The sequence below is a fragment of the Carcharhinus amblyrhynchos genome, chromosome 4, assembly GCF_965287045.1.
Source record: "Carcharhinus amblyrhynchos chromosome 4, sCarAmb.v2.hapA, whole genome shotgun sequence".
Classification (NCBI taxonomy): domain Eukaryota; kingdom Metazoa; phylum Chordata; class Chondrichthyes; order Carcharhiniformes; family Carcharhinidae; genus Carcharhinus; species Carcharhinus amblyrhynchos.
In genome coordinates this window covers 16275935-16297750 of record NC_137327.1, presented here as the reverse complement: position 1 = coordinate 16297750, position 21816 = coordinate 16275935, and the positions used below count along the sequence as shown (strand labels likewise).

At 43.3% G+C, this 21816-nt stretch overlaps 1 protein-coding gene across 1 annotated transcript in view; it reads left to right on the top strand.

The window, feature by feature from the left end:
* The window catches only part of wfdc1 (WAP four-disulfide core domain 1), a 61849-nt gene that overhangs the window by 8190 nt on the left and 31843 nt on the right, over nucleotides 1–21816 (top strand). Inside the window, 5 exon segments of the mRNA XM_080186746.1 lie at nucleotides 10121–10144; nucleotides 10146–10202; nucleotides 10204–10318; nucleotides 13724–13807; nucleotides 21440–21580. Of these exon segments, the coding sequence (XP_080042872.1) occupies nucleotides 10121–10144; nucleotides 10146–10202; nucleotides 10204–10318; nucleotides 13724–13807; nucleotides 21440–21580 (421 nt within the window).

The window sequence follows — 21816 nt, the reverse complement described above, 5'->3', positions numbered from 1 at the left end:
CTCCCTACTCGCTATGTAGGCCAGCATCCCATTCGCCTTCCTGATCATGGAAGAGGTGTCGTTGCCTATCCTTATTGATTATGGTCTGTAGTTTAGAAAGTCTAGGATCTAGTCACAGAGGGAGGAGCCAAGCCCTAGGCCACAGACTTTTGGAGATGAGTTTTGTCGGGATAATACTGTTGAAGGCTGAACTGTAGTCTTAAAGAGGAGTCTTAACACCTAGCCAGGTGTTCCAGGGTTGTTCTTGGCCAAAATGTCTGGCCAAGGAGATGGCATCTGCTGTGTACCTGTTGTTGTGCTAGGGGAACTGCAATGGATACAGGTAATCTGGGAGAATGGAGTTGATGAGTGCCATGACTAACCTTTGAAGCACTTCATAATGATGGATGTCAGAGCCACTGGGCGGTAGCCATTAAGGAGCATTCTTTGGTCATCTTTTTGAAGCAGGTAGGGACTTCAGATCGGAGTAAGGAGAGGTTGAAGATATCTGCAAATATCCCCGCCTGCTGGTCAGTGCAGGATCTGTTCCATCCTTGGGTGGAACTTTCAACTTCAGTAGGCATTAAAGTGGACGATAGCCTAGTGGCTGTCTATTATAATCCCTACTCGGTTTCCCTCTCCATTGATTTTTTTTTTCACAGCAATGCAGAAGTTTAAAGTGTGCTGCTGCTGGTCTTTGGGTTTATCTTAACATTGAATAGAACATTGCTGTGCCATGGCTGATATCGACAGTGTGGGAACTGCTAACCACGATTCTCTCAAAAAAATTCTAAGTGTCAAGTTCACGGAAAAACTGGTGTAAATCATGGTGTTCTTTTTCAGTACAACTTCAGACTCAAGTCTCCTACACTCTGTGCAATGCAGAGGTCACAATCAGAAATATCATTAAAAGCTCGGGGGACGGGGCCTATTCACACTGGAGGCTGACAGCATGTACAGTGGCCCCAAACAGTCAACCTGTAGTTTGCTGGCCAATTCGATCATTGGCCAGTCTGGGACCCTTGCAGTGTTGCTCCTCAACCCCCTCTCCCAGGGCCCGATCGCGGCTCCCCGTACATTCACGGACCAGCCCTGAAACTCCCAAACAACCCATGATTGTATGTGTGATATAATAATAGGAGTTTTAAGAAGTAATGTGCATAATAACTTTTATTCCTGAAAAGAACTTCTCTTTGATGTGGACAGTGTTGTGTTTCCATTTAGGGAGCCCTGAAATATTGCAGCCTGCTGCTCTCATTCATCCTTTCTCCAAAGGAAAAGCACTAATCATTGTCTCTCAAGCACTCAGTTTCCCCCATTCCTTCCTGTGGCTCCTGGCTTGGCTCCTGATATGTAACATTTCAATTCAGAAGTTTTGAAAGGGCTTAGGGTTGAGCCACAAAGTCTCTAATTCAGAGTCAGGGGAGTCACCACTTCAAAACAATCAAAAACTTTGTCTTCTCCCTGGTTAATTAAAGAAATACGGAGCTGTTTTGAGTTCTAATTGTTCAGTCACATACTTGCCTGGATAACAGTCGTCACTGCACTCTAAGAATAGCTCATCTTGTGAAGTCTTTTTGAGATGTGTCGGCTACAAGTTAGGGCTACTTCACCATACTTTTAACTCTTTCATAACTGCAATGATTTGCTTTCTTGGGTCATACTATGTATCAATTTAAAAGTAACCCTATAGTGGTCGCCAGCAGGGAGATTTTCCTACCATTAGAAATTCTGCCATGCACACACATACCATTCTCCAGTGATTAACAGGCGTTTTGTTTTGCAATGTGATAAGCAGATTTGAGGTTTGCCCTGCCAATGGGTGCGGATCTAAACAGCAAAGTTGTAGATTTATTTATTTCAGTCCTCACGTGAAAAGATCTGTGCAGCTACTGTTACAGGCTGAGCAATGAGCACAGACAAGGTGCACACAAGTAGTGATGTTTGCTCGTCCTAGTCAAAGGTGACCTTGTGTTAATTAGAATTCATTTAGCTTGCAGATGTGATATGTGTGGAGGTGAATATGTTCGGAGGTGGCTAATCAGTCTAGTTAGAGTACTAATGGATCTGTTAGCTGTTGGTGCGATGGACGTGCTTGCATTGCTATATCCCCATTTCCCGTTGGCCAGTGTAATTCTTCTATTAGTAGGAGAAGGCTGATGAGGCTGTGCTATATACAACCATAGAAAAACTACAGCACAGAAAGAGGCCATTTGGCTCATCTTGCCCATGCTAACCTGAGGCCACTCAAATGCCCAGTGCCCTTCCTAATCCCATCTTCCTGCACCTGGCTCATAACCCTGTAGCTTACAGAATTTAAGGTGCAGATCCAGGTACTTTTTTCTGAGCTTGTGGTCTCTGCCCCCATCACCAACTCAGGCAGCGAAATCCGGACACCCTTTGCATAAAAAGAAATTTCTTCCTCATGTCCCCTACTGCCATTTTTCTGAATCAATGTCCCCTAGTCTGATATGTAGCAGAGCTCTATGAATGTCCCCCATAATCTCCAGGGTGATATTGAAATTCTTAGTGAAAACTTCTGTATCCCCTTGAAGTACTTTTTTAACCCTCTTTGTGAACACATTTCCCTTTTAAGAGGTTTTTTTTTAGCAAGTGTTTATTTAGGCATCGTGGCAACATGACCTTGCCAATCTTATCTAAGCTTTCCTCAGCAGTGCATGAATGCTATACATGTCAGTCAGAAGAGAATCTCAGTATTTGGGCACCTTGCCATTTAATCTTGTAGTTTCTGCAGGTCATGTGAAAGTGGTGTAGCGTGTTTGCATGCCTAGAATAAATGGTCTACATCTCACAATCATACAAGAATGTGGGGAAGGGCAACCACTCTGTCTGCCCTCAGTTTGGTTGGGAGATTAATTCCGCTTCACAGGATTGTTTCTCATAGCTTATCTCTAGCATTGGCTGAGCTCTCAATGAGAACTGTGCTGGAGAAAGTGCTGCCAAAGTTAGACAGTGACTATTGACTGGAATTTGTCATGTACACTGCAAATGCTCCACCATCTCAGAAGTCAGTCAAGAAATAGGAACTTGCCTCTTTAAAGGAGGTCAGAAATTCCACTTCCTGTCATTCCCTGAGAGTTTCTGCACGTATGATAAATTGGGAGCGGGCGGCGCAGTCCAACATTGAAATCTTGGGGCTAGAGCAAGTGATCAGGGTGATTGCATGGAGAGAACTGCATGAAAGTCAGATCACGAGACCAAGGAGTTGGGTGCCATAATGAGAGGAGGCCCAGGACAGGGGGACAGCGTGGAGAGAGTGGATCAGGGAAGAAGCCACCAAGAGGTGACTGTTAGGAAGAACCAGCACCACCAAGAGTAACCACTAGGGAAAGAAACAAAGGAAGAAGTTCTCAAAGTGCTGCAGTTGACAGGCTCCAAGTAGTGAGGGCTTAGGAGAAGCCTTGAGCTGAGAAGATTGCAGGAGGTTGGTGATTCCATGCTGCGGGTCACTGAAGTGAGACACAACCCTTTGAAACAATGGCTTTGAAACAAGGATGTATTGGCCTTGGAGGGAGTGCAGAGGAGGTTCACTAGGCTGATACTGGAGATGAGAGGGTTGGACTATGAAGAGAGACTAAATAGACTGGGTCTGTACTCGTTGGGGTTTAGAAGGATGAGGGGGGGACCTTATAGAGATGTATAAGATAGTGAAGGGGACGGATAGGATAGAGGTAGAGAGATTCTTCCCACGTAGAAAGAATAGCAGGACTAGAGGACACAGCCTCAAGATAAGGGGGGGGGGGGGGAGCAGTTTTGATTGGAGTTGAGGAGGAACTTCTTCACTCAAAGGGTGGAGTGAAGAATTCTCTGGAATTCTCTGCCCGTTGAAGTGGTGGAGGCTACCTTGCTAAATATATTTAAGTCACGGGTAGATAAGTTTTTGATAGACAGGGGAATTAAGGGTTATGGGGATAAAGCGGGAAAGTGGAACTGATCCACTTCAGATCAGCATGATCTTATTGAATGGCGGGGCAGGCTCGAAGGGCTAGACGGCCTACTCCTGCTCCTATTTCTTATGTTCTTATGTGTTCTGTTCAGTGGGGCTGAAGTCATGCTTGTCTGGTGTGCAGACCTCTGCATCTAGGGAAACTCTGGAGATGCAATTGTAACGCTGGAAGGCCGGCAGTCGTTGAGGCAGTCCAAGTCAGAGTGACTTCCGGAGGGAATTCAGAGGTTAGATCCTTGAAGGTGAAGACAGAAATCCCTTGTGATGAGGCAAGAGTTTTAAGAAGAATGTGTGACTCAAGATCCTGAATGGTGTTGTTAAGGTTGAGATAGAAAAGAGGTGCCTTCTCGTAAGGGTGTCCAGAACTAAGTACTATTTTAAAGTTGGTGGTCATTCTTTTAGGATAGAGATGAGATTTCTTTCCCTGAGAGAGTTGAGATTTTGGAACTCCATGGCTCAGAAGGCAGTGGAGGCGGAGTCATTGAATATTTTTAAAGAGAGGGTGGATAGATTCTTGTTCGGCAATGGAATCAAAGGTAATGGGTAATAGATGGGAATATGGAACAATAAACAGACCAGCCTTGATCTTATTGAATGGTGGAGCATACTTGAGGGCTGAATGGCCTACTTCTCCTATTTTGTAAATTGTACATAGGACAGGGTATATTGTCTTTTTCTATTCATGGCTGTACTTTTAAGCAATATTTAAGCAGAAAAACTGTAGCCTACATAAAGGAAAAAGGGTTAATGACTATTATTCACTGGATCTTATTACTCTGAGTTAGAGTACTAGTTATAGGTTGTCACACAGTGGCTGAAAACTAAAACACAAAAACAATTTCAGAATATCAAAACTCAGTACCGTGAAACATAAGTCGCTGAATGTGCATGCAGTACTTGTAAAGAAATCCACATCAGTCTATATGATATCAAAATATCAGTCACTCTCTGTGAAATATAACCTCAAAAAGATGCCATTTCCATTATACTATGTCCTTTGAAATGGCTGAGATTATAGAGTTAGTCAAAATTAACATTTTTGCATTGGGAAAAAATGTTAAATGTCTGGACACACTGCTGGAAAATATGTTTCTTATCTGCTGAACATTGTCAACAATGGAATTTAACCACACAGTCAAGATTTAAGGTGTGAGAAAGAATAGTCAATCATCTCCTTAAATGTCTCAAGGACTCCTGTGAAATGTCCACAAACTCCTTTTAAAATATATTTTTGGAGGTCAAATGATGAGGGAACATCAGTTCCAACTGAGAAATAGATGCTTGGTTCCATTGCCAATGCAGGGAAGTTCAATCATTATCGCATAACCTGACATCAGAGAAAGTTATTTTTTTTCCTAATGAATCAGTCCTGAAATATTCTTTATATAATCCTCAATACAAATTCAATTAGTTTGGAAATTATAATTTAACTGTGTATCTATTAAATCCAATAATAGGAGGCAATTAAAATTAGACTTTTCAAACTGAGCTCATTCATTTCATGGAACAGTGATTAAAGATAAATATATCAGGCTCCTTGCTAGAAATCTGCATTTGTAAGACTGACCTTCAGAAAATGTGCTGTTTCCCAAGTGTGTAGGAGGTTGGTTAGCTCAGTTGGCTGGGCGGCTGGTTCTTGATGCGGAACAATGCCAAGAGTACAGGTACAGTTTGTGTACCGGCTGAGATTATTCATGATAGTCCGACTTTCTAAACCTTGCCCCTCATCTGAGGTGTGGTGATCCTCAGGTTTAATCACCACCAGTCGAGTCTATCTCTCTCAAAAAAAAATGATCCCACGGGACTTTGGAGACTTCCACTTCTGAATATTTCACGGGGGCTCTTGTAGTTTAAAGTTCGCCACAGTCTTGTGATCTAACAAGTTCAGTGTCCAGTAAATTGGTTTGTACTTGTAATATATCAAATTTTAATTTATAATGCATAACTGGGGCACTGTGGTATATCAAGTTAAGATTATGTCACATACACCACTTGATCTCTCCACAACTTTGTGTAGTGACTTAGGTCATATCATTGCAGTGAACAGTCCCTTTTCCCTGCCTCTTCCCCATTTAAATCAATGCTTTCTAACATGGGTTGTGAGAAATTTCATAATGGGTAAATGTTTAGCAGAGTGGTCTTTGCAGATGCCACTGGTCTTAAGTCCTTCACTTAAGTGGCTATTTGTTACATCTACTCAGTAAGAATTGGCAAGCTTTTAGATTGTGGGTCAAACCTCCCATTTGCTTGCCTGACTCCCATAGAGTCATATTGGCAACACTGACAATCATAGAATTCCTACAGTGCAGAAGGAGGCCACTATTGCCTGCATCGACAATAATCCCACCCAGGCCCTATCCCCGTAACCCTAACATATTTACCCTGCTGGACCCCTTGACACTAAGGGGAAATTTTGCATGGCCAATCCACCGAACCCGCACACCTTTAGAGTGTGGTAGGAAACTGGAGCACCCAAAGGAAACCCATGCAGACGTGGAGAAAACATGCAAACTCCATACAGTCACCCTAGGCTGAAATCGAACTCGGGTTCGTGGTGCTGTGAGGCAACATTGCGAACCACTCTGCCACATGCAAACTGGATGGCACTCATGAGTAGGGATGTTAGCTGAATTCTATTTTGTCTTAACAGTGCAAACAACTATACTCCTCATATAATCTGGGTTGAGATCAGTCAATCCCAGCAGAATACCAACATTTAATGAGTTTTCAATAGAATCCCTACAGTGCCGAAGAAGGCCATTTAGCCAAATCAGGGCACCCCGACTCTTTGAAGGACCATCTACACAGTCCCCTCCCGTCTATCCACATAACGCACACAGACAAGGGGAGAACGTGTAAATTCTATACAGTCACCCGAGGCCAGAATCAAACCCAGGTCCCTGAGGCTGTGATACAGCAGTGCTAACTACTATGCTGCCTCAAATGATCTGTGGCTTTGGAGGTTTTGGCTAAAATCCTCAGTAGAATTTTCTGTTATAATTTAAATTCTGATTATCTTTCAGCATGCTTGGGAGAAAGGGGGTTTCCCAAGTTTTCCACTATTGAGTTTTCCGAGTGTTCTTTTGAATCTGTTGTAAATTATTTGACACATATTGGTTGTTAGGGTGAGTTAACAATTCCATTATTGGTGAATCCGACAATTACCAATAATGTGGCCAGCAAACGAAATGGATGTTGGTCTTCTGTTGACTATAAGTTATTGTGTTCCTAGCATTGTTATAGCTAAAATCTTGCATTGCTGCACTCAGCAGGTTTGTATCGATTTTGATTTCCTGCTATATCCCACAAGTGCAAATGTAACCTGGGGCGATGAAACAAAATAGTTTCAAAACCAGAAATACAATGCCAAAAGGATCCACTTGGGAATGGAATTCTGGCGTGGTTTTATCTGCTTATTTCCAATAACTTCTGTGGGAGAGCTGTGGAAACCTCCCAGAAAGGCAACAATCATTATTTATACCACTTTCTCAGGGTGCCTGTAGTTCTATCGTCAAAATTGTAAGGGCAATTGGAATACCGCTGTGAAAACTCACCCACCCCCTTTGCCACTAGGCATGACTCAATATGCAGGTCCAAAATTTACTGATGCAACAGTTTGCTCCCCCTACCCAATTCTGGAAAGTTTTATTTGTATAACGGTAGGAATTGCTGTGGTTGATAGCAGTGTTATAGAGCTGTGTGCCGTTCAGCTTCCCTTTAGCTTGTAACTAGAGCCACCTGCAGGAGTGTGCAATTCACTGCTATTTTGCTGGATGCATGAACTCTGGTTTAAAGTGCTGTGAATTGCATGGAAGGTAAAACTGAACAAACAACTATTTCTAGCCCAGGCAGGCTTGGGTGCAAAGAATAGCAATTGTAATGTAATGGAAGAGGACAACATTTTCTTATTGGAATGTTCCTTAACTCACAAAGTGAAAGGCACTATTTCAAAACAGGGTGCTTTTCCATTTATTTCAACTTGGTGACAGCATTGCGCATCCCAAATCACACACAAAATCATAGAATCCCTACAGTGCAGCAGGAGTCCATTCAGCCCATCAACTCTGCACAGATCACAATCCCATCCAGGCTCTATCTCTGTAATCCGTACTAGTCCCCCTGACACTATTGGGGCCAATTTAGCATGACCAATCCACCAACCCGCACATTTCTAGACTGTGGAGGAAACTGGAGCACCTAGAGGAAACCCTCACAGACACGGGGAGAATGTGCAAACTCCACACAGACAGTGACTCAAGCTGGGAGTGGAAACTGGGGTCCTCAGCACTGTGAGGCAGCAGTGCAACTAACAACTGCGCCACTGTGCCATCCCAATCTGTTTATTTCTAACGGATGGCACTGAGCAAATTGACGTTTCCCTGACTTGTTGCTTTGTTCCGATTTGTGTTTTGAGAGTCTGGATTTTGGTTAAAAGCTGTAAAATCCTGATCTGGCCATCAAGGTTTAGTGGAAATATGCATGTGAAGCGGAAATAACTGCTGTGGTTGTCCTTGATTTGAAATGTACAGGAAATCATACAGCCAATGTAACAGCTGTGGCGGGTGTAGCTGAGTTAACAGACTGAGCTGTGCTGGCCCCACAGGGAATTTATTCATTGCTGCAGGCTGCCAATTTACATAAGGCCCCAGTTAGGGTTGTTTTGGTGGGAGGAAGGGGTGGGGGATGTGGGGGGGGGGGGGGGGGAGGTGTTGGTGAGTGGTTCCTGCTGGCATTTTGCTGTCTGCCAATGTGGAGGCTGTCAATTCGATGGAGGAGGCCTAACTGTGGCAGATTGGGGCCACTGTGGCAGGAGCAGCAATGCTGCAAAGAGGGGGCATTGGTAGGAATGTCGTCACTCCCAGATGGACCTGGAATCTCCAGGAGTTCAGGATCAATCTCCAGGACATTGTGAGGTGCGATCCTGGAGAAAAACCCAAACGCACATTTCAAAAAAAATCCTTTAAATTTCTTTAAACATTTCTCTTTACTGATTATAAACATATTGAAATATGAAAGTTGTTTAGCTGACAATCAAGCAATTGAGTAATTAGTCTTTTCAAACTGGCTTAGGGAAGGCAGTGGGATTATCTTATAGAATCATAGAATCTACGGCATGGAGACAGGCCTTCGGCCCAGACTGGTCCATGCTGACCGAAACTCATCTAAGCTAACTCCATTTGGCCCATATCCCTTTAAACCTTTCCTATCCATGTATCTGTCCAAACGCCTTTTAAATGGTATCATCTGCTTTTAAATGTTATCCTTTAAATGATCTTATGAGACAATTAATGTGTTGTATATAGTGAAAAGTATTGTCTTTTGTGCATTTTACAGACAAAGTACGCCATATACATAGGGGAGCAGGAAGGGAGAGAGTGCAGAATGTAGTGTTACATCATAGCTAGGGTGTAGCGAGAGTAGAGTTTTAAGAGCATAGAACAAGAGTGAAAGATAGAATTAGTGGGAATGCTGGGGACAGCTCGCAAGAAGTCGCCACGCTTGGTGCCAGTGTGACAGTTTAATCAAATCTACAATCAGTTAAGTGCATCTGCCGCCTACCTGCACAGCAGTGGGGGTCCCATGGGCAGATAGTAAATCGTGATCCAAATGCTCCGAAGCCAGCACAGAACAATTTTTAGCTCCGTGTGCTTTGTTTGCCGTGGACAGCATTTGACACGACCAGAATGTGGTAGTGGTGGAAAAGGTGGTTCCTCTGTCCCATCTGCATCCTGTGATCTAGCAAGCAAGCCTACCTATTTCAAAAATATAATCCTGAAAGTAAGGTGGACTCCTGGCTACTGCTGTCAGCCAAAGTAAAAGATATACGAATGGTATATGATTGAATTTAGTGCTTCCATGTGCACGAGCCAAAAAATGAAAAAGTCGCTCTAAATTTGTTAAATCAATAATCATTTATTGGGCATAAATGTTTGTTGCAAATGGGGAGAGCAGAAAAATTGCTAGCTTTATCCCAGCATGGTTTAATAGCAGGAAAAGTGGCATTGAGTAGGATCAGAGGATTTGTTTATTTTAACACCACTCTAATTTGCAACGCTCAATTGCAAGAAAAGACAACTTCCAAACAAAATAGCCGCAAAATGCAAACTTAGGCAGAAGTATGTTTTGTTGCGACATTAGTTAAAATATTCTGTTCTTTTTAATATTTTTTCACAGGACTATGAGTATCAGCTGGTTTCAATATTCATCACAATACCAGAAGAACGATCGATGTCCTCCCCCTCCACAGGTTTTGCCAGGACAGAGCCTGTGAGGTTCCCAGCTGCAGATCGGACTCTGAATGTGAAAGGCACAAACGCTGCTGTTACAATGGGTGTATTTATGCTTGTTTGGAATCTGTAAAGCCACCACCAGGTATACTTGATCTTTGCAAGATTCTGCGAATCTTCCCTATTCAGACCAAAATTATGAGAGACATTACCAGAGTGGATAGTCAGAGGCTTTTTCCAAGGGTGGGAGTGCCAATTACAAGGGGGCGCAGGTTTAAGGTGAGAAGGGGAAAATTTAAGGGAGATGTGCAGGGGATGTTTCTCACGCAGAGAGTAGTGGGTGCCTGAATGCGCTGCCAGAGCGGGTGGGTGGAGGCAGGCACATTAGCAACATTAAGAGGCACCTGGATTGGTGAATGCATAGGGAGGGAATAGAGGGATACATTCTGAGTAAGGGCAGAAGGTTTTTTTTGTTTGATAGGGCATCATGATCAGCACAGGCTTGGAGGGTCGAAGGGTCTGTTCCTGTGCTGTACTTTTCTTTGTTCTTTGTCCTTTCTTTGTTCTCTTGCTGCATTGTTAACGTAGTTTAGTGTTTAATTATACAAGAAGCACAATTGACTCCAAACCCTCCTGAATTCTGTTTATTAATTGTGCAGAGCCGGAACATATTTTTCAGTATGGTTGGCCCAGTGGTTAGTACTGCTGCCTTACAGCGCCAGGGACCCGGGTTCAATTCCCGGCTTGCATTACTGTCTGTGTGGAGTCTGCACATTCTCCCCCATACTGCATGGGTTTTCTCCTGGTGCTGCAGTCTCCTCCGAAAGACATTAGGTGCTTTGGCCATGCTAGATTCTCCCTCAGTGTACCCAAACAGGCACCTAGGAGATTTTCCCAGTAACTTCATTGCAGTGTTAATGTAAGCCTGCTCGTGACACTAATAAATAAACTTAAACTTAAAAACATTTTCCCATCTTGGCTGGAGAAGGAATATACTTCCAATCTTCTGCCTTGACCACTCTAGCAGTTTTCTGAAAGCCTGACATTGTACAAGCTTGATTTGCCTGCTCATTTTTCCTTCTGTTTCGGGATGCCTTTGCTTGTCTCCTCCTCCTTGTTCATCCAAGATTTGGGACTTGCTATGTGGAAATACCAAAGAAAAAGATTGTAAATCAAAAACATGCTTGTTATTTACAATCACAAATATCAATGCAACACGTGAAACGTTCAGCTCCCTGATTAACAAAATAAAGAATTTTACTTCCGGATATTAAACTAGCAGAATGTAGTTTCTACAAAAGACCTGTTCTGAATTACTTGTGGGATTTCGTCAGGTCTGTGATGGGGAGGAGGAAAAGAATAGAAATGTTGGATTTTGCAGTCATTAAATGAAAGATTATTGTTCCAACCAATAAACATGATTTCCTTGCAGCCTCTTAAGTAAATCTAATCTTGGAAATGTGGGAGCTGATTTTTCATAGGAAATGAATTTATCGTTGATGCAGGTCATAAAGGCTATCTTCAACCTTTTCAAATATAAAAAAAGCAACAGATTTGGGATACCATGAGAATATCTTGATGTGTTTACAGGAACATCAAACAATTATAATAACTTGCTGAAATAGAAGCAGGAATCACCTACGATAAATGTTTGTACACTTTCTCTTTCGTTCGTTCTGTCTTTCTCTCTCTCTCACTCGCTCTCCCCGTCTGTCTGTCTCTCTCTCTCTCTCTCCATCTCCCCCCGTCTCACTCTCTCTCTCTCCCCCTCTTCCCCATTACCCCCCGCCCCGGATTTGATGTATTATTGTCACATATTTGGTATACAGTGAAAAATATTGTTTCTTGCATGCTATGCAGAGAAAGGGAAGGAGAGAGTGCAGAATGTAGTGTCACAGTCATAGCTAGGGTGTAGAGAAAGATCAACTTAGTGTGAGGTAGATCCATTTAGAAGTCCAATGGCAGCAGGGAAGAAGCTGTTTTTGAGTTGATTGATACATGACTTCAGACTTTTATATCTTTTTCCTAATGGAAGAGAGTATGTCCAGGATGCATGAGGTCCTTGACAATGCTGGCTGCTTTTCCTAGGCAGTGGAAAGCATAGACAGAGTCAATGGGTGGGAGACTGGTTTGCATGATGGACTGGACTTCATTCACGACCCTTTGTAGTTTCTTGCAGTCTTGAGCAGAGTAGGAGCCATACCAAGCTGTGATGCAACCAGAAAGGCTGCTTTCTATGGTGCGTCTGTAAAAGTTGAGGAGTTAATCTGCAGCAGTGATAAATTCACTTCCTATGAAAGTTAGACAATTACATGGATTAGATGGTTATAGAGGGATGTGGGCAACTGGGAACTAGCTTTGTAGTAAAAACTGGGCGGCATGAACAAGCTGGCCTGAAGGACCTGTTTCCATGTTGTAAACTACCACGACTCTAATCATAGCAGACATGCCAAATTTCCTTATCCTCCTGAGAAAGTAGAAACATTGGTGGACTTTCTTAACGATTAGCGTTGGCATGGAGGGACTAGGACAGGTTGTTGCTGATCTCTCTCTCTCTCTCTGTCTTTCTCTCTGTCTGTCTCTCTCTCTCTCTCTCTCTTTCTCTCTCTCTCTCTGTCTTTCTCTCTCTCTCTCTCTCTCTGTCTTTCTCTCTCTCTCTCTCTCTTTCTCTCTCTTTCTCTCTCTCTCTGTCTTTCTCTCTCTCTCTCTCTCTCTCTCTCTGTCTTTCTCTCTCTCTCTCTCTCTCTCTCTCTGTCTTTCTCTCTCTCTCTCTCTCTGTCTTTCTCTCTCTCTCTCTCTCTGTCTTTCTCTCTCTCTCTGTCTTTCTCTCTCTTTCTCTCTCTCTTTCTCTTTCTCTCTCTCTCTCTCTCTCTGTCTTTCTCTCTCTCTCTCTCTCTCTGTCTTTCTCTCTCTCTCTCTCTCTGTCTTTCTCTCTCTCTCTCTCTCTGTCTTTCTCTCTCTCTCTCTCTCTCTCTGTCTTTCTCTCTCTCTCTCTCTCTCTCTCTGTCTTTCTCTCTCTCTCTCTCTCTCTCTGTCTTTCTCTCTCTCTCTCTCTCTCTCTGTCTTTCTCTCTCTCTCTCTCTCTCTGTCTTTCTCTCTCTCTCTCTCTCTCTCTGTCTTTCTGTCTTTCTCTCTCTCTCTCTCTCTCTCTCTGTCTTTCTCTCTCTCTCTCTCTCTCTCTCTCTCTGTCTTTCTCTCTCTCTCTCTCTCTCTCTCTCTCTCTGTCTTTCTCTCTCTCTCTCTCTCTCTCTCTCTCTCTGTCTTTCTCTCTCCCCGCCATTGGCCCAATACAAATAATGTTTCCCAATAACAAGCAGAAAGACTTTCTCGCACTAAGAACGTATAATGTGAATAGTGAAGCTCCAATTACTTGCACAAAGTTAGCCGTTGAATTTGTGTAATGGCTCCATTATCATAGGAAGAATATCTTGCAGCATGGATTGCATTTCAGATATACTAAGCATTTTATAGGTTTTACCCTTCAGTCACACCAGAAAGCTAATATGTGTTTGCTATTTTGCTGGCTTGTTTTAACTTGTGTTAATTTTAGTTCTAGATTGGTTGGTGCAGCCAAAGCCCAGATGGCTTGGAGGCAATGGATGGCTACTTGATGGACCAGAGGAAGTACTTCAAGGTGTTGTTTCTTCAATATTATTTGTGATTTGGACACATGTGAGCTGATATGTACAACATAACTTCTTGTAAATTAGTAACTGAGGTTGTTATTTTCTATGACCAAGTCTATTCTGCCATTCATATAAAGATCATGGATCTGGATTGTTACATTGTTTTTTCCCTCAAATTGCTGAATTCCTCAAATCTTGGAGATCACATAAAGTCTAGATCTCATTATTTGATTTTCAGGTTTTAAGTCATTCAAAATTCTGCAATGGAAAGTGGGAGAAAGTCCAGGAAATAAACTAGGTGCCAAAAAGCCTGGGTGAATTGCAAGAGAAACAGGAAATAGCTATTTGAAACATTGCTAAGCACAATAGAATCATAGAACCCTACAGTGCAGAAAGAGGCCCTTCAGCCCATCGAGTCTGCACCGACCACAATCCCACCCAGGTCCTACCCCCATATCCCTACATATTTTACCCGCTAATCCCTCTAACCTAAAGCACTAAGGGGCAATTTTTTTTAGCATGGCCAATCAACCTAACCCGCGCATCTTTGGCAATACTGCTTTGCTGGTACCATTTAACTAAATGATGCTTTGCAGGTTTTATTTGCACAGTTTAGCCACACCACTTTTTACTGTGATTCTAAAACCCCCATGACAGAGGCAGATATTGGAACAAAACATTATTGTCTTGTCTGATTCGAAAGGATTTATGTTAACATAATACCCTAAAGGGAAACTAGTACTGTGCATTAAAAAATGCTTTTAATTTATTTAATTCTTGTTCATAAACTATTTTGGCTCCAAGGTCTGTCACTACCATTCATAAAAACATTGAGTGAAAAAGATATGGCTCCTTTTTCCCTTCTATGAAAGAATGTGTTCCTTTTGTCAGGACATTAGCGGGAAGGCAGTTGTGTCGTGGTATTGTCACCTGACTAGTAATTCAGAGACTCAGGATAATGCTGTGGGAAATTTGGGTTTGAATCCCACCACAGCAAATTCAATCAATAAAATCTAGAAGTCGAATGATAATTGGCTATTGTTAATTGTCATGAAAAACCATCTGGCTCAAATTCCCTTTTGGGAAGGAAAACTGCCGTCCTTACCTGGTCTGGCCTACATATGACACCAGATTTACACCAATGTGGTTCATTCTTAAATGTGCTCTGAAATGCCCCAGCCTAACCACTCCATTGCACCAAAAACTGTTTAAAAAGTCTAAAAAGAATGAAACTGGATGGACCACCCAGTATCGACCTAGACAACGGAAACAACAATGGTACACAAAGCCCTGCCGACACTGCAAAATCCTCCAAATGGACATCTGGGACTTGTGCCAGTATTAAGAGAGCTGTCTCACACACTAATCAAGGAACTGCCTCTCATTCATATACACAGAATCATAACTTATGGATAAAATCTAATCCTGTGTATGTCTGTCCCACTGGAAGAGGTGGTGCCACAGTGGTAGAAAGTCGGGAAGCAGTTTTTGTCCTGGGAACATTCCAAATTGAAGTCTTGTGACATCAGGTGAAACATGGGCAGAGGAACCTCCTACTGCTGATTGCTACATGGTGTCCCTATCTCCCCCTACTCTCAGCTGATGAATCAACACTCCTGCACCACTTCGAGGAAACACTGATGGGGGCAAGAGCACAGAATGTCCTTGAGACCTGGGGTCTTCCATGTCCCATCACCAAGAGTGGCTTGGTAGCACCACTTCTGACTGAACTGGTTGAGTCCTAACTGCGAGATAGTGTCTGGGTCTGGTGAGGGAAAAAGCATATTTGACTTCATTCTCACTAACCTGCCTGCTGCAGATGCATCTGTCCATGTTAGTATTGGTTCCTTCATGAAAGGGCATTAGGGAACAAGATGGGTTTTCATGATTAATCTGTTACAGTCACTATTACTGATACTAGCTGATTGCAGTGTCTCTTCCCCCTCTCCCCAGCCCCCAAACAATTGGGGTTTACAGTAGGTTCCCACTAACGGGATGTTGGTGACCCGACCCCACTGGAGTGAAGGGGAGTAGAGGTGGGTTGCCAACTTGGCCCCCTGGCACTGCCCAAAGGGCAAAGTGACAGTGCCAAGGGGACAGTATCAGAGGAGTGGGGTCTAATGTGGGCAGGGCTTCTGGGGGACATCAGTTGGGATGGGGGTCCCGCTGTCATTCTACATTTTGGGATCAGTGACAGAGGGAGGAAAGGGCTGATCAGAGCTGGGTTGGGGGGGTGGTGTCAGCCTATTGGGGGAGTTAGGACTGCGCGGATAGTCAGGACCGCTTGAGGGGGGGTGATCGGAGCTATGGGTGGTGGGGGGGGAGGGGGGGTACATTGGTGAGGCCGGTAGTGCAGGGCTACTGCGTGTACGCTGATGTTGGTGCTGACAGATTGGCGCATGTGCAGTGGCCCGCTCAGCATTATACTGCCGGCCTCTCCAGCGGGAATAGGCCCCATCCTCTGATTTTTGGAGTCATTCACGCTGGTGCATTCAGTGTGAGAGATTCGTTTTAAAACTCCCGCTGAAAAAAGCAGCAGGATTTATTCCTGTTTGTATGCAAATTTGACACTTAGATCTTTTTGGGAGAATTGCCCACTCTGTCTCCTGTCATGCGTTTATCTGTCTTAACTTTCTATTTCTGTACTCATTTGTGCATGTTATTCCAGTAATCCTGAGATCAATATCTCGTCTGCTGCCTAAAATCTGCCTGCACAAGCTCATTCCGTTTTCTGTCTATATTGTTGGTACCAATATGGATTACAGCCATTGACCGTCCCCTCTCATCCATAACAGTGCTCTACAACTTTTCAGTAACATTTTTTAATCCTGGTGGCAGTGAGGCATCGCACCATCCTGAACTTAGATCCGGGGCCAAAGTCTGTGCCTGTAACTATAAGTCCACCACTATTAGTATTGCCTCTTAGAATCTCAGAATCCCTACAGTGCAGAAGAAGGCCATTCAGCCCATCAAGTTTGCACCAATTCTTTGACAGAGTCACCCTCTGCGCCATCCTAGCCCCATAACCCCACACATTGACCATGGCTAATCATCAAACCTACACATCCTGGGAATGTAGGTGGAAGCCAGAGCACGCGGAGGAAACCCAAGCAGACACGAGGAGAACATGCAAACTCCACACAGACTTGTTTCGACAATCTTACTCCTGCACTACCTCACCCAGCTGATCCTGCTCTGAACTCCCCAGAGGAACAAGCACTCTCAGCATTATTCAGAATTAAACGGTGATTGAGAGGCACTCTGGAGACTTCCAAACTTCCAAGACCACCCCCTGCATCCACATTCTTAAACTGCCCCTCCTGAAGCACGCTATTCATGGATGAACCACAGAAACAGCAGCTGCTGTTGCTCAAACTCAGAAACCTGGAACTCAAACTCTTTAGCTGCCAACACCATGCGTGTGTGTAATTGCTCAGGTCATGAGAAGCATGGAATTCTGACATGGCTGTGCATTCCATGAGAATGAAGTGCTGTCTAGATCTCTGTTTATTAGACTATTAACTGGCCATATAGAAATAAACTGAAGACTTAAATAAACAGAAGACTGATCAGGCACTCACCAACCAGCTGCTTCTCGATACTGATATCACTTGCTTTTATAAGGAGATTGATTTAACAATTTTTACTTGACTCTTTAAATTAATATCTGAGATATTAATACTCTGACACATTCAGAACATTTTAATGCTACTATCCCTTGTTATATGGTGGCACAGTGATTAACACTGCTGCCTCACAGCACCAGAGACCTGGGTTCAACTCCAGCTTTGGGTCACTGTCTGTGTAGTCTGCACATTCTCCCTGTGTCTGTGTGGGTTTCCTCTAGTGCTCCAATTTTCTTCCAGAAGATGTGCAGATTAGGTGCATTGGCCGTGCTAAATTCTCCCTCAGTGTATCAGCACAGTTGCCAGAGTGTGGCAACTAGAGGATCTTCACAGTAGCTTCATTGCAGTGTTAAAGTAAGCCTACTCGTGACACTAATAAATAAACTGATTTAATTTTAACTTTAAATTATCAAATTGGCTTTGGTTTTTATACTAATTAATTGACCTTGTATTTAGTTAATTAATTTAAATTAAAATTAAAGAATTTTGTTTTGTGTCAACAACTGGAAAGGGTGGTGTTACTACACAGAATAATGTGCTTCCAAAAATTAGTTAGATATTGTGCAGCCTATTTGTGTTGCTATGATTTGCAACATATAGAGTGTAGGGGTGGCACAGTGGTTAGCACTACTGTCTCAGAGTGCCAGGGATCTGGGTTCAATTCTGGCCTTGGGTCACTGACTGTGTGGAGTTTGCATGTTCTCCCCATGTCTGCATGGGTTTTCTCTGGATGCTCCAGTTTCCTCCCACGGTCCAAAGACGTGTGGGTTAGAACATAGAACATTACAGCGCCCTTCAGCCCTTGATGTTGCGCCAATCTGTGAAACCAATCTAAAGCCCATCTAACCTACACTATTCCAATATCATCCATATGTTCATCCATTGACCATTTAGTTGTTGGCGAGTCCACTATTGTTGCAGGCAGGGCATTCCATGCCCTTACTACTCTCTGAGTGAAGAACCTACCTCTAACATATGTCCTGTATCTATCATCCATCAATTTAAAGCTGTGCATGGTTAGGTGGATTGGCCATACTTAGTATCAGGGGGACAAGCAGAGTAAATACATGGGGCAATGGGGAGAGGGCCAGGGTGAGAGTGTGGTCAGTGTAGACCTGATGGGCTGAGTGACCTCCTTCTGCACTGACAGAATTCTGCGATTCTAGTGCATTGACTGCATTTTATAAACTAAACATCTATTACACCAAATTTTACGCAATGTTTTGCCATTCATGTAATCACCCCTACATATCAAGAACTTGGGAATATTAGTACTTTTGAACAGACAATTACAAAGCCGATTGATCTTGTTAAGTTTCAGTTAACTTTTTTTTGTGGTTCCCCCTTGTATCGTATATTAGTAACAAGAATAAGAAAATACAAGCAACAATTTTTTTGAAGTTTGTTCTTTAATCATCGCTGCTCAAGCATATTCTCCCCTTGAACTGTTCATTAAACTGTGGGAATAAGTGGAACAGTGATCAAAGATATTTACTTTCATTCAGTAATTGAACGTATGAATAACTTTAGTCATCTGAATTTTAAATTAGAAAGCACTTCGCTTTTCTTCACAATGACTTTTATTCAAAGTCATCGTTTTGTATCATTCTAATCCTCAGCACGCCAGATCTGAATTAATGATGGTTGTTAAAATAACTCCACTCAGGAGGCATCCGAAACGGAAAACAGTTTGATATTTCTATAAATCTAGCTTGGCCGATTTGGTGCAGTTAGCAATGAGAATTGAAGATTTTTCTTTTATCATTAGCTTACTTGAGAAGGGATACACTGGCACTGGAGGGGGTGCAAAGGCGGTTCGCTACGTTGATTCCAGAGTGGAGAGGCTTGCCTTATGAGGGGAGACTAAGTAGACTGGGACTATACTCATTGGAATTCAGAAGAATGAGGGGAGGTCTTATAGAAACATGTAAGATTATGAAGGGGATAGATAAGATAGAAGCAGGGAATTCTTTCCGATGGTGGGTGAAATTAGAACTAGGGGGCATAGCCTCAAAATAAGGGGAGCAAATTTAGGACTGAGTTGAGGAGGAACTTCTTCACACAAAGGGTTGTGAATCTGTGGAATTCCCTGCCCAGTAAAGCAGTTGAGGTTACCTCATTGAATGTTTTTAAGGCAAGGATCGATATATTTTTGAACAGTAAAAGAATTAAGGGTTATGGTGAGCAGGCAGATAAGTGGAGCTGAGTCCACGAAAAGATCAGCCATGATCTTATTGAATGGCAAAGCAGGCTCGAGGGGCCAAGTAGCCTACTCTTGCTCCTAGTTCTTATGTTCTTACACGTTTAAATATTTAATGTCTGTTAGTGTGCTGTAAATGAAGCAAAATATTGCTGGGAATCTGAAATTAAAAACAGAAAATGCTGGAAAAACTCAACAGCTCTGGCAGCATCTGTGGAAGGAGAAACAGAGTTTGTGGGTGAGATTCTCCAGCCCCATCCCCGTGCATGTTTCCCACTGGCAGGAGAGAGCGCATTGTTTGCTAATGCAGGATTCTCTGGTCCCGCCGCTGTCAAAGGAAACTCCTACTGACGTCACACCGGCAGGGAAACCCACAGGTAGGGGTGCGCTGCCAGCGGGACTGGAGAATCCGGCCGGTGTGAATGGCTGGAGAATTCCAGCCCGTGTTTCTCAATGCTGAAGAAATCATAGGGACTCCAACTGTTGAATCTGTCTCTCTCTCTCCACAGATCTGCTAAATTTTCTGGTTTTAGTTTTGTGCACTATGTATGATCAAATTTTCATCTCCCTCCCTCACTCGCACACAGCTGGATTTGTTTCTCCTGCACTCGGCGAACATCGCGGAGACTGGGCTATTTTATTGACCCTTTCAGTCACATTTTGCTTTTGTTTTCAGTTTCCTTTGAGATTCTGTTTGTTTTGATGCAGTCTCCCTTCCGTGGGACTGCAGATTTATCCCTCAATTTGTCAACTTAGTTTGTCTGGTTTCCCAAAAGAAGCAGAGGTGGATTTTTAGCCAATGCCCAGACAGGATTCGAAACGGGCAAGCAAGAGTGGAAATTTCCATTGCTGGCCTGCGAGCTGGTTCTCTGGCTCCCACTCCAGGGTCAAAGACAAGTTGGGGTTACCCGCCTGCAAGCCATTTAAATTAAATTAATAATTAAAGGCCTACCGTCAGAGGGTGACTGGGATTTCCAAATCGGCCTTCAGTTGGCTGCGGGCGAAGGCTCCGTTTAGCTGCCTGGAGGTGGCCCCCCCTAGCAGCTGACCAGAGGCCAGTTCCCCAGGTGGTTTTAAAGTCCCTGCTTGCCTGCCCAGTTCAGCAGCAGCCACAGGTGACCCCTGTTGAATAGATCATCACACCCCTCCGCTCTCACCCTTCCATAAAGATGGCACAATTGGTTAATCTATTTCAAAAACAGAAAATGCTGGGAAACCTCAGCAGGTCTGACAGCATCTGTGGAGAGAGTAAAGAGCCAACGTTTCGCGTCTGGATGACCCTTCATCATAGTTGAGGAATTCTGAGGCTGGGGGCGGAATTTTCCCTGTCGCCCGCTACGGGAATCGTAGTGGGCTGGGAGGGGTCATGCAAAGGTCCATTGTCCTCAAGTGGGATTTTCCGTTCTTGGGGCAAGCATGGCCAGAAAATCCCACCCTGGATCATATTAAAGACTGAATTAGACAGGAAGTTGAGGCTTACGGGGAGGTGGCAGGGAAGTGAAGTAAGGCTATAATCAAATCAGCTGGGACCTTTTCGAACGAAGGAACAGATTGGAGGGGCAGAATGGCCTACTCTGATCTCTGCCAATCGTGTCACTGAGTCAAGCTGACACTTAAATGGATGAAATTATTATTTTATATTCCCTGATTCTTTTTATATCTTATTAACAACCTAACATATAAAGTTTATATTGAAAGTGATTTTTTTTCCTGTGTTTAACTTGCACAAACTTTAATTGTTTGAAGCACATACTACAATATTATCACAAAATTGGATCGCGGCCGTTTGCTTAGCTATTTGTCTTTCCCTGCAGCTGAAGCCTGTAGTACTACAGAGGATGGAGATGAACCCCTGCATTGTCCCACTGGCTACGAATGTCACATCATAAATCCTGGGAATCCAGCAGAAGGAATTCCAAACAGAGGGCAGTGCATAAAGCAACGAGGCAATAGTGGTCAGTTAATATCTCTCCTATTCTCCTATAGATACCATGGCAACTGTATGTTAATTGGTGAACGAGTGTTTCTGGTGTAGATAATTGAACAGTACAGTTAAATCAAACTTGGGTCTGAGATGATTGATGTTCATTTCTGAGTGACTCAGAAGAATGGAAAAACTGAGCAATGATCCTTTACTCACTCAGTATTACATTTGTTGGAACAGCTGAATCCAAGTGGTCAGTTTGCACTG